The sequence below is a fragment of the Magnolia sinica genome, chromosome 2, assembly GCF_029962835.1.
Source record: "Magnolia sinica isolate HGM2019 chromosome 2, MsV1, whole genome shotgun sequence".
Classification (NCBI taxonomy): Eukaryota; Viridiplantae; Streptophyta; class Magnoliopsida; order Magnoliales; family Magnoliaceae; genus Magnolia; species Magnolia sinica.
In genome coordinates, this window is record NC_080574.1 from 17,793,111 (window position 1) to 17,805,647 (window position 12,537).

The following is a 12,537-nucleotide window of genomic DNA, read 5'->3' on the forward strand; positions in this document are numbered from 1 at the left end:
TTTAATGTTAGAAATTCATCTAAATACGGTGGCGGTGGTTTAAATCATACTTCATCTTAATTTTATTATGCTGGCTCATATATCTCATAGTATTAAGAATTTTGACGGTTCCGATCAATCACCATCTCATCATGTGGGCCCAAATAAAGCGACTTATGATGAAATTATAAGTCATAAGTCGCGACGGAGGCAAATAAACTGCGACAAACGCACACTGGATTCTCTTAGAAAGAAAAGAAAAGAGAAGTAGAGAAGGGTTTCATAACTCATGTTCGAGAGTGAGAGATCGCCCGCTGTGACTTTGGAGTCTCCAACACGGAAGAAAATCACTCCATCTATTTCCTCGAAACTACAATACCGATCTGAGTGATTTCGAGGCTTTCCGATCCCCAAAAGAAGAAAATCGAGAGACCCATTTGGGATTTCGGGCCGTGGAGTCGTTGGATGCTTCATGATCTGCCCGACTGTCTCTCCTTCCAACGAAATCAATCAAAGTCTCTGTAAGTCATGTTGATTTGGTTGTTTTTTCTCGTTTTTCTTTCGATTTTTTCATCTTCGTATCGATTATTTCGAGCCCATTTGTCTTGTTAGTTTATAAAAGCAAAAACCCAGAAAGAAATTCTCATTTTCTCATACCAATTTAGTTGAAATTCATGGAAATTTTTTCAATTTGATGAAATTTCTGCTCTTCAATTTTTTATTTTATTTTTTTAATTTATCATTTGGGTGTCTTTTATCTTATTCTTTATTTGTTGAAGTGAATTCATGTGAGAAATTTATGAATACGAAGACCCAGAAAGGAATTCTTGTTTATCTATTGTTTTATTAGAAATTCATGGAAATTTGTATTTAGCTTGATGGAGTTTCGTCCTTTTGTAATTTCGCTACGTCGGTATTGACTTTTTCAAGTCAATTCATCTCAGAATTCCTTAATGTGAAGACCCAGATAAGCAATTCTTGCTCCTCTACCAATAGAGTCGTAGAAAATTTTGATGAAGTTTGCTTATTTTCTTCATTTTTTTGTGTGGGTATTGAATTTTTTTTTTTTCCAAGCTAATCATCATAGCAATTTATCTATGTGAAGACCCTGAAAGGAATTCTCATTTCTTCACCAATTTTGTAGAATATAATGGCAATATCATTCCCTTAAATGAAGTTTCCTGGCATTTTTCTTTTTAAATTTTTCTGCAGCTATCCTTCTTTTTCTTTTTTTAATGTCAATTCATCTCAGTGCTTTATAAATACAAAGGCCCATAAGTGAACTCCTATTACTCCACAAGTTAAGTGAAATTCATGACAATCTTTATTCTCGTATTGGTGTGATGTAATCATTTCCTATTTTGTTCGTGGATTTGGGCTTATGCAAAAGTTCAACCACTGGTTGCCTACCTGACCATAACCCATCTCCTTTACCCAGGCTTTTGGACCGGCCTATTGCATCGCTACCCAGTGAAGATTTATAAGATTACGCAATGATATTGTAAAACGTATTACTATATGAATTTAGTACATTCCCAAAAAAATGTAATTTTGGTACATATATGCATAAGATATGGTAAAAGGAAACTACACAACAAGAGATGCATAAGAACCACACATCAACATCTAAGCTTTATCCCAACTAATTAGGATTGGCTACATGAATCCTGTTCGACCATTCCTATCTATCAAGGACTTTATCCTTAGGTCTTCAAGTCTTTTATTACTACCTCCACCAACATCCTTTTGGGCCTTCCCTTGCCCTTTTAGAACCTTCAACTTGAAGCCAACCTACTCATAACTGAAGCAATTCTTGGGCTCTGTTACATGGAGAAACCATCTAAGTCCACTTACCCTCATTTTATTATCTATTGGTGCTACCCCTAAGTTCTCTAGAATGCAGCCGTTTCTAATTCTATCCTTCATTGTCTTGCCACTAATCCATCTCAACATCCTTATTTTAGCTTCACTCATTCAGCCATGCGTTATGGGATAGAATGTTAGGCAGTTAAGGAATAACATATTCATAGGATGAGTTTAGCTGAACAAGGATGTTGAGATGGATGATTGGCAAGACAAGGATAGAATTAGAGATGAATGCACTTGAGGGAACTTAGGAGCAGCACCGATAGGAAATAAGATGAGTGAATGTAGACTTAGATGGTTTGGTCATGTTCAACTGAGACCATAAACTGTGTCGATTGGAAGGAGTGAGTGGTTACAAGTTGAAGGCTCTAAAAGGGCAAGGGGAAGGCCCAAAAGGATGTGGGTGGAGGTGGTAAGAAAAGACTTGATGACCTATGGTCTAGTGAAAGTTATGGCCTTGATAGAGTGGAATGGCGGGACATGATTCATGTAGCCGACCCCAATTAATTACGATAAGGCTTAGATGATGATGATGAGAATGACCATGAAGAATAACACATAGCAAAAGCACACACTTATTGATTCACTACCATAAATAGATAATGATGTCAGACATCATATGTCAAAATGATTGATATAAACAAACCAAGATCGGGCTCTCACTTTTGTTGAGTGGAACTTCTATTTTTTGAACCTTGACAATTCACGCATGGAACCAACTGTTTTCTTTTGAGAGATTAACAATCTGATATTTACCTAAGATGAACACCTTTGATACCATTCATGTCTACCTTTTTACAGAAACTCTAATCTGACAAGCTATTGTTATGGTAATGTCTTGGCCGGGCCATTTAATACCTTTGTGCTGGTTGGTTCTTTTGCTAGATTTTAGATTTCCATGTGATTTGGAAGTTGAACGTTTGATGTCAGTGTGACTTGCCCAAAACTATTGGCAGTCTGTATGAGCCTTAGTCCAGGAATGGAGTGCTGGTATGCTCCACAAATCAGCCATGCACCGAATCTTATTTCAGAGTGCTGGCTCCTAATGAATGGTTTTCTAGTAAGAACATCACAATGACAAGGAGTAACACTTGGCTTGGTCGTTTTAGAAGCAAAATATATTCGGGAAAGAAGAAAATCTTACGAAGGAGTTAACTCTCTGCTCATCGTATTTGAGTACGATGGTCATCTGTGAGCTCATCATCATACTTCTGAGCTAACCCTCATATTCCCAGTTTGAGCGAGTAAGTGGCAGTTATCACTGCCTATAGAGAGGCTAAGGTGTTTTAGTTCATAGAATCTATCACTCAACCTTAATGTTATGATGCCTGCATAGTTTCATGAGGCCAAAGTATTCTTGCGGGTTCTGTATGATATGGAAATGGGTACGGTATTCTGGATGTACACTTGTTTAGCTGGGCCTCCAATATCCTGATGGCTGTAGCCAACTATTCTCCAAGTGCCATTAATGGTTTCTTTTAAATTTCCACATGGTACATGTCTCCTTCCCCCCACCCACACACACACACACAAAAGAAGCATTAGATTAGATTCAATCCCCAATTGTTTGCCTTGTTGGATGATGCGTGTATTACATTAACTCCAGAACAAATACCATTAGTTTCCCTAATAAAATTACAAGCAACTTTTGATTTCCGCAGAATACCTGTCCGGTTCAATGTTTGTACGACCTAGATCCTGATCCAAATTTTTGGTGGTTATGTTTTCTGGTTCTTACAGCATTGTCTTACCATTTACTTGTAAAGAGGTTTGCTCGAATACATCCCAACGTATTGTTACGCCGGGACTCTAGCCGTCGAATCTGGGAGTTTTTTCAATGATCGGAACTGTCTATTTGATAGGCTTCCCTTGGATGGAGAGCACCCAGAAAACTCTGGGATTGAATACTTCAAACCTTTGATTATGCAGAGGCTATGGTGACCGTTCATGTTGTAAGCAAAAGACCCAAAATAACAAAGGGTTGAAATAATCTAATTAGGAGGTTTTATTTATTGTCAATCCACCAAACAAAGTGAGTTACATCTTATGAATGTGGAATGTGCTGGTTAAAAGTAAATATGAGTCCTCAGCAGGAGGATGGTGGACAAAGGAGTCTTCGGCCTATAGGGCCTCTGCTCTATGGAAAGACATCATAGCGTCCAAATCTGATGTCCTCAAAGGTACCATTTTCTTGGTTGCAAAACAGGGACAAGATTTGATTATGGGAAGACGTGTGGATGGGGAATTCTGCTCTCAAAGACGGATTCCCGTGCATCTATATATTGGCCCCCAATAAATCCATCTCGATTGCCAACTCTCTTCACTCCTCTGGCGCTGAGATCACCTGGTCCGTTGTCTGCAGAAGAAATCTCAAAGAGAGAATCTGATGAGTACATCGAGCTCCTCCATCGTCTCAGCACGGTAAAGCCTGATCTCTCTGCGGCTGATAGCCTCCTTTGGAAGTTCAACAAATCGGGTAGGCTCTCAGTTAAGCCCCTCTACCATTCTATCAGAAGTGCGCATGCTTCCATTACTCCTTCCATGACAGACAAGATTTGGAAATACAAGCTTCCCTCGAAAATAGCCGCGTTCGGATGGTTGGTGGGAAAGGCTAAGTTGTTAACAGTTGACAGCTTGAGCAAAAGAGGAATGATGCTAACCAACATTTGCCTCTGCTGCATGGGCGACGCTGAATCGGTTAACCACCTCTTTATTCACTGCCCCATCCTCTCTCAGATCTGTGCCTCAGTCTTCTCCTGGTTCGACGTTTCTTGGTGCCTCCCAAACTCTACGGGTATGCTCTTAAAGGCGTGGCATGGGGTCTCCATTGGTAAGCAAAAATCTGATTTTTGGAGATTGGCCCTGCTTGCGGTTTGGTGGGCAATTTGGAAAGAGCGCAACGAGAGATGTTTCAAAGGAACCTCCAATTTGGTGGGATCTATAGCGGCCAAAGTCCACTTCTACATCACCGAATGGGTTGTTTTTTCTCTCTCCTTGTTGTTGGTAGTTTGTTTCGCAGCGAGAGTTTGCTTTGCCGCTTTCTCAGCGGCTCTTCTCTCCCTGTTTTGTTTTGTTTTCTTCCTTTTAATGAAATTGCAAGTTTCCTCTCAAAAAAAAAAGATCATCTGGAGATGAACCAAATTCAGCAACTAGAGTCCTGACGTACCCAATTGCAATACGTCAAGAAGTATTCAAGCAAACCTCTACTTATAAATTATTATGGCTAATGACATTTTGGTGGCATTTTGGTCCATATCTTTGTGCTTTACCTGTAGTTCCCTTTCACGGACTGATCCAGCTGTGGTGGATTGAAGCTGGTTTATCCGTTGAATATGCCTTCTTTTCTTTTCTTTTTCTTTCTTTTCTTTTTTTCTTCTACTTACTGCTTATTGTAATTGAATGCTTTCAGGAGGTAGCATGTGCAGCTCATCAATTGCCATCACCTGCAGTTCGCCATGTGGTTAAAAATGAAAAAATTTGTTGACTTTGTTCACATACCGTTTCCCTGATATTTTATGTGAACAATGGGTAACTGATGTTTTGATATTTACACTACCGTCAAAACTATTGGATCAGATATTAAAGTTTTTTCTCACGGAGGTCGGAGCTGCAGCCAAATGGGAGCTAGCCGAATAGCAGCAATCGTTTCTGCTGCAGTGAGTCGTATTACGCATCCACATTCTTCAACTGGACCATCAGTTTCACCTAGTTTTTTGCCCCCTGCGGGTTCGAATCACAGGTTTGGTTTAGCTAGTCCTGGACAAAAAGGCGGTTTGCGATTATCTGCATCACTCCAAGATTTCTCAACCTTCTGCATGCTTGATCCAGAAGAAGGTGATCTTGACCTTGGAATAGATAGTTTGACGCATGCAAAACCACCTCGTGCTCTACAAAGAGAAACTTTTGGATCAAGTTTCTCAAAGGAAAAGACCTTGCCTGCAACCTCATTTGCACGGAAGAAATGGGTGCGAGCAGCTACATGCCTTCTGTGCCTTCTCTTGTTCTTTTTTCTGATATATGCATTTTCTAGACATTTTAGTACTAGACCGTCACAATTCTATGTTATACTTGATTGTGGAAGTACCAGCACACGGATTTATGTTTACGAGTGGTCCATTGGTCATAAAACGGACCATGAGAATCTCCCCATTTTCTTGAAATCATTACCCGAAAGTATTCAAAGAAAATCCAGTTCACGAAGTGGTCGTGCCTACCAACGCATGGAAACTGAGCCTGGGCTTGATAAACTTGTGTGGGACATGTCTGGCTTAACTACGGCAATGAACCCACTTCTTGAGTGGGCTGAGAAACAAATACCTAAGCATGCTCATAAGACCACTCCACTCTTCCTTTACGCTACAGCTGGAGTTCGTAGGCTGCCACCTGATGATTCGAAAGAGCTTCTTGACAAGGCATGGTCCATTCTGAGGAACTCATCGTTCTTGTGTCAGAAGGATTGGATTAAGATCATCACTGGCATGGAAGAAGCTTATTATGGATGGATAGCTCTTAATTATCACATGGGTACGTTGGGTTCATCACCGACAAAAGAAACATTTGGTGCACTCGATTTGGGTGGTTCATCGCTGCAAGTTACTTTTGAGACTGAGGAAGTCGTGCATGATGAGAGTAGCTTAAACCTAAGTATTGGAGCGGTTAAGCATCATCTCAGTGCTTATTCTCTTCCAGGCTATGGGTTGAATGATGCATTTGATAAGACCGTGGTTCATCTTCTCAAGAAACTATCCGAAACTACGAAAGTCGATCTAAACAAAGGCAAAATAGAGCTTAAGCATCCATGTTTGCAAACTGGTTACAAAGAGCAGTACATCTGTTCTCAGTGTGTAGAACTAAACCAAGAAGGAAGCCCTCTGATGGAAGGTAGAAGTACAGGAAACGGGAAAACTGGGACAGCTATTGAGTTGGTCGGTGCCCCTCAATGGGATGAATGCAGCGCACTTGCAAAAATAACAGTCAATTTGTCTGAATGGTCACATTTGAGTTCTGCACTTGATTGCGAACTCCAACCTTGTGCGCTTAAAGAGAATTTGCCTCAGCCAAGTGGACAGTTTTATGCCATGTCAGGTTTCTTTGTGGTGTTTAAGTTCTTTAACTTGACGTCCGATGCTATGCTAGAGGATGTATTGCAAAAGGGTCAGGAATTTTGTGAAAGTACATGGGAAGTAGCGAAGAATAGTGTTGTTCCGCAGCCTTTTATAGAACAGTATTGCTTCAGGGCACCATATATTGTATCGTTATTGAGACAAGGCTTGCACATTACAGATAAACAAGTGGTTATTGGATCTGGTAGTATTACTTGGACACTTGGGGTTGCTTTATTAGAAGCCGGTCGAGCATTGCCAAGCAGGATGGAGCTTAACAGCTATAGATTACTGTATATGAAGCTGAACCCTGCAATTCTCATTGCTTTGCTACTATTGTCGCTGATGCTTCTGATTTGTGCTTTTTTGTGGATTGGCAATTGTGTGCCAAGATTCTTCCGTGGTCCGCACCTCCCACTTTTCAGACAGAGAAATGGAGGCAATACGTCTGTTCCATCTCCTTTCCGCTTCCAGCGCTGGAGTCCTATCAGTTCAGGTATGCTCCTTTATGAAGTTGGGCACTTAGGTCATCTGGCATGCACAGCATTTAATCTATCATTCATACATTGCTGATGTGACTACCATTTAATTACCAACTGCAAATTTGTTTATTTTTTTAAACGATACCAACTGCAAATTTGTTTATTTTTTTAAACGATACCAACTGCAATTTCATCACCCTAATTTTATGTTTTAAAATCTTCCATGCATATTAAAGTCATCCATTTTGCCACTCTTAATTGGAAACCTTTTCGTCTCACATTGCTAGTGGCTATCAAGTAAACCATAGACCGGTTGACAGTTGAGGCCACTCGTGATTGTGGATATTCAGATGCTTTAGTTTCCCTTGGGCCATGTTTGCAATCCATGGGTTCCATGACAGACAATGGAAAAGGGTTTTACATTGATGTGACAATTCGTGTTGTTTAGATAGCAAAGAAATGGGTGGATTCCACCCAGCAATCATTACACTTTTCCATAATTTCGATTCTTGGCACAAGAAGTTATGTGAGTGTTGTGAGAGGAATACGAGACTTCCACTTGCTATCCAGACAAAAACTCAAAATTGGAATCCATGTTGTAATATTTCTGATGGAAATCATCATTGGATGATATAGTTTTTTCCCCTTTTCCCTTGGATTCCACGTATCCAAACGTGCTTTTAAAGAAACCCTTAAATGTTAGGGTACATTTGGATGGATGGTTCCCAGCACCGTCAGGTTGCACTAGCATGAAATTAGGATTGGGAGTAAAAGAGACCTTCTGGTTCCTCTCAACAAAAACTTGGGGGCAGGAAGAGAGCGAGAAAGCACAAACCCGCTTAATGGATTTTGTTTTATCACAGCCCCAAACACATTAAGGGTGCTTGAGAAGCCCTGCCAGCCACATTTTGGCTGCTCACCGAAACACTTCCTCATTAATCCGCTACAACATAAAACAGACTGGGAGACATAAAAGTCCTCTATCCTTAAAGTGCAACAGATTGTGGTGCGGGCGATATCACTCTCTTGATTCCATGCTTCTCTTGAGAGTAACCATGATGCCCCTCGATTCAAAATCTTAACTATCACGCAGCAGTTAAATCTGGTGTCAGAAATCATGATGCATTCAACCTTTTCATCATCTCAGGCGATGGAAGAGTAAAGTTGCCGCTGAGTCCAAAAATTGCAGGCTCTGAGCAGCGACCATTTGGTATGGGACATGGGTTGGGCGCCGGCAGCATTCAGCTTATGGAATCTAACTTGTACCCAAGCGTTTCACACAGTTATTCTTCTGGTAGCTTGGGGCAGATGCAGTTTGAGAATGGGGTGGGATCTTTCTGGACTCAGCATAGAGGTCAGATGCGGCTACAAAGCAGGAGATCACAATCGAGGGAAGACCTCAGTTCGTCATTGGCTGAGACTCACATGGGGAAGGCATAGCATACGTGCATCCTGAAAATTACTTTTCTGGTATGATCTCTTTTCTTTTCTAATTGTTACAAAACTATCTGCTGTGATCTCTTCCATTGTCTATAGCAACATTTTGCAATATTCATTTGAATGACATCATTCTTTCTGCCTTATGCATCTATAGACGAATTTGTTTTGTTTGCCACTGTAATGCACTATTAGATTGAAGGATCTGTGCTCTGAAATCTGAATGTTTTGTGTAGGGGAATGCTAATTATCACATGCACCATCATGATATCATGTGGCACATTTGTATAAAATCTGGATGGCTCTTCTGTGGTTCCCGCCATGGATGGGCCATAGCCGAAAAATCACATCAACCGGAGGAACCTAACTGAAGTTTGTCCATTGAACTGAACCAGTGGTTTGACTTTATGCCTGTCCGTCCAATTTTTTTCATCAAAAAAACATCAGATGGAATGGTTAGGATCATTAAACTGGAGCGAATATTGGGTTATGGGGCATGCCAGGCATCTATACTGGGGCTTGCCAGATGAGTGGGCCAGATGTCATATTTGTCTGCAGTGCATCCCCAAGGAGATTCATGTCACAATTGCATGTGATGTTTCTGTGTAGACTGTGTTGAAATTATAAGGTCCTCATGCACCGTAATGGTAAGTGTCCTGATGCTCTCAAGTTGGTGTAAATGGAGCCATGATTAGTTTATCCAAATGATTCAGCTAGATGCAATGCACAATTGATGGGAAATGTCCCAAAAGTGTTCCAGATTGGATGATCCTAGCTGTTCACTCTTCTGCCTTTTCCTGGCCTGTTACTGTATTTTTCCACAACCGTCGATTTGTAGTCTGCTGATGGAGGTTCAGGTCCTCCAATCTGGGAATTTTGTTATTATTGCCCACCTATAATGAGACCCATCATATCAACAGCATGGATCATTGCACACAGAACCGTGGGCCCCATTTGTATTCATATCCTGAATCCTGATGCATCAGTGTCCTATAATTTCTCTTATTTGTGATGTTACCACTCTCTTTTACCTAATAACCAACCTTAACATGTGGAATCAGCTGATATCTTTATCTCTGCACGTTTCCCAATTCGCAACCTTCTCAAATGAGAATGATTTGGCTGCCAGCATTCGATTACTTTTTCTCTACTACATCAGTTTCACTTTTCTCATGCTACTAAAGTCCGATGAAATGCTCATCGATCGTATATATTATAGGCGAATCTCTTGCTCCGGGGTGTGAGATTGCAGCGACCGCGGCCACCTGCAGACTGAAAAATTGCACAGAGTAGAGGCATTCTTCTTTTCTTTCTCATTGACATCAGGAGCTTTTATGGGGCTTTCAGTTTTGTAATCAAATATGGTGTGCTTGCAAGAGCTTATGCTGAGTCCCGAATGCCTCTCTTATTCATCATTTATTATTGGCAGTGATATTCATTCTGTTGGGTTTGCTCGCTTTATCATTTTTATTTGTATCTTGAAGTTTTTCCTGCATGGTCATGTGATATCTCATTTTTTTCATTTTTCCATGGCAGTACTTAGCCTCCTGAAATTGTCTAGTGCCTAAACACTATCATAGAGGACTCGATTATCCAGGAGAAACGAGCATGAAGGGAAACACGATTTTGTTCGGATTGCGTACTCTAATGATGCAACAACCCCAGGTTCATTGATTTTGTCTGATGTTCGATTCCCTTTGTAAAAGGTAGTGCAGTGGCAATGACAGGCCTAAGCGAGAATTTTAGCACAGCAATGTTGCAGAATTTTCTATTCTTTGGTAACAGATCTTTCATGCTCTTATACCAAGGTTGGATTTTAAAAGGAGTAAAGCTATGGAGATTCACTCTCTCACCGCAACATGTGTAGCCGGCAATGCTTTCCATTAAAGTAACCGATAATTATCTGCGGGATTGTTTATTATGAGAAATATTTTGATACTCTGTGAAAGTGTGATGGTTGATATATAGGCACAATGGCATTGTACACATATCATGTAATAAACTGAAACTAAACTGCCCAAATGGTGGGCCCCACTTTAAATGGATCATAAATCAAAGAGAAAACTAAGTTGATTACTTAATTAGTTTGTATTTGGAAATTTAGGGGACAGTTCAAAAGAAATTTAGCCAACGATTCAAATTTAGCAAACAAGTGTCCAGGAATCGGAGGCTACATTCGTTCAATCAATCTGATTTTGCAATAATGGCCCACTATAGTGATTCCCACTATTTTAACGTTTTATTTTGAATTAATATTTGCTACAGGTATGAAACAGAGTGCATGCATATCAACCATCACATTCATCCGTAGTATCAAATAACTTGCCCCTTTTTAATGGGCTAGATTCCTTTGTTAGTTTTGCACCATTTTGTGCGACTCTTCAACCAAACACTTGGTATAATTGTATGGCAATCCAGACCGTCCAAATCATTGAACCAACTGTCAATTTAGCATAACAGAAATTGCACTGAGCAGGTAATATTAACCATCTGATTGTTTTTTCCCCTTCAAATTTAGACAACTTGCTATTTTACTTGTTGCTATCTATAGAATAGCCATTAATTGGATGGTTTGGATTCTTTATCATTATGACTTAAAATATATGCTCCTGAGACCAAGAACTCCACTGGTTAGGAGTGAGTTGATTCAAGTTGAAGGCTCCAAAAGGGCAAAGGGGCAGCCTTGATGGCCTATGGTTTAACTAATGACATGGTCCTTGATAGAATGAAATGGTGGAATAGGATTTGTGTAGCTGACTCCAATTAGTTGGGATGATGAGGATGAATTTTAGATGTATGCTCCATCCACAATGGGAGCCATGATTGGGATGGTCTGGGTGGTTGTACAAGAAGGTAGCATATGTGAGGAGGGTGAGTAGCTGCCATCTTTTAATGCTGCAAAACTACCAAGTGTTTTTTAGAAAATCAAAATAGCATAGGAATTTTCTCTTGAAAGCTGTCTTAGCCACACCTGATGCACCAAGAGAGTGAATTGCTCAACTGAATCCTGGTAGCATTGCTCTTTAGAAAAAAGAAAAAGAAAAAACGAATCAAGGCTAATGGCTGTCTTTATATTAGTAGTTGTTGGTGGTGTACGTGTGTGTGTGTGTGTGTGCCGTTGGTCTCTTTTTCTTTTCTTTTTTTTTTCTTTGTTTTTGTTTGGGGGGGGGGGGCGGCGCGGGCGGGGAGAATGAACCATCCAAGATGGCAATGGTCTGGATTGTCAGACAGAACAAACTGAGGGCTCTATATCACATCTTCTGATCACAGATGATATAGTTTCCACGTGGAAATTGGACCCAGGGGGATGGGAGGATGGGTTATGCATGCTGCTGCGAGGATAATAGGAAAGGATATGATTTACATGTTTCCTGATATTGGAAAGCCACATTACGCATGTGCACCCATCGTGCCTCAGACAACTCAATTCTGTGGGCATGCTGTTTGAGATCATACAAGAAAGTAAATGAAATACTGAGTCAGGTTGCAACTTTTGGCTGTCAGGCATATTTTCAAATGCTGATTTATGGTGCTAAACTGGATTGGATTCAACCGAGTTGCATCTTTACTTTGATGAATGGTCAATCCATCATCCTTATTTGGACAGGAAAATTGTATAATTACCCAGTTAATTGCTGCAACATTGCTAGGTAGACCTTTGAAAATGTAAA

General features: G+C 40.4%; 1 protein-coding gene across 3 annotated transcripts; it reads left to right on the top strand.

Annotated features, from left to right (window-relative positions):
• The first annotated feature begins 242 nt into the window (after positions 1 to 242).
• Positions 243 to 10,947, top strand: LOC131236484 (probable apyrase 7). Of its 3 annotated transcripts, none has more exons than XM_058233696.1 (4): positions 243 to 500; positions 5,255 to 7,443; positions 8,577 to 8,899; positions 10,403 to 10,947. In XM_058233696.1, the coding sequence occupies exons 2-3, from the start codon at positions 5,463 to 5,465 to the stop codon at positions 8,867 to 8,869; spliced, it is 2,274 nt and encodes a 757-aa protein (XP_058089679.1). In that variant the 5' UTR covers positions 243 to 500; positions 5,255 to 5,462; the 3' UTR covers positions 8,870 to 8,899; positions 10,403 to 10,947. The 3 variants fall into 3 exon arrangements, with proteins under 3 accessions (XP_058089679.1, XP_058089678.1, XP_058089677.1); XM_058233695.1 differs by lacking the exon at positions 10,403 to 10,947 and adding an exon at positions 9,928 to 10,079; XM_058233694.1 differs by lacking the exon at positions 10,403 to 10,947 and adding an exon at positions 10,086 to 10,327 and having other exon boundaries at positions 244 to 500.
• Positions 10,948 to 12,537: the final 1,590 nt, after the last annotated feature.

Coding starts and splice junctions, on each gene's coding strand:
- LOC131236484 (XM_058233696.1), top strand. CDS start 5,463: ATGGGAGCTAGCCGAATAGCAGCAATCGTTTCTGCTGCAGTGAGTCGT. Junction 7,444..8,576: donor CTGGAGTCCTATCAGTTCAG/GTATGCTCCTTT, acceptor TCATCATCTCAG/GCGATGGAAGAGTAAAGTTG.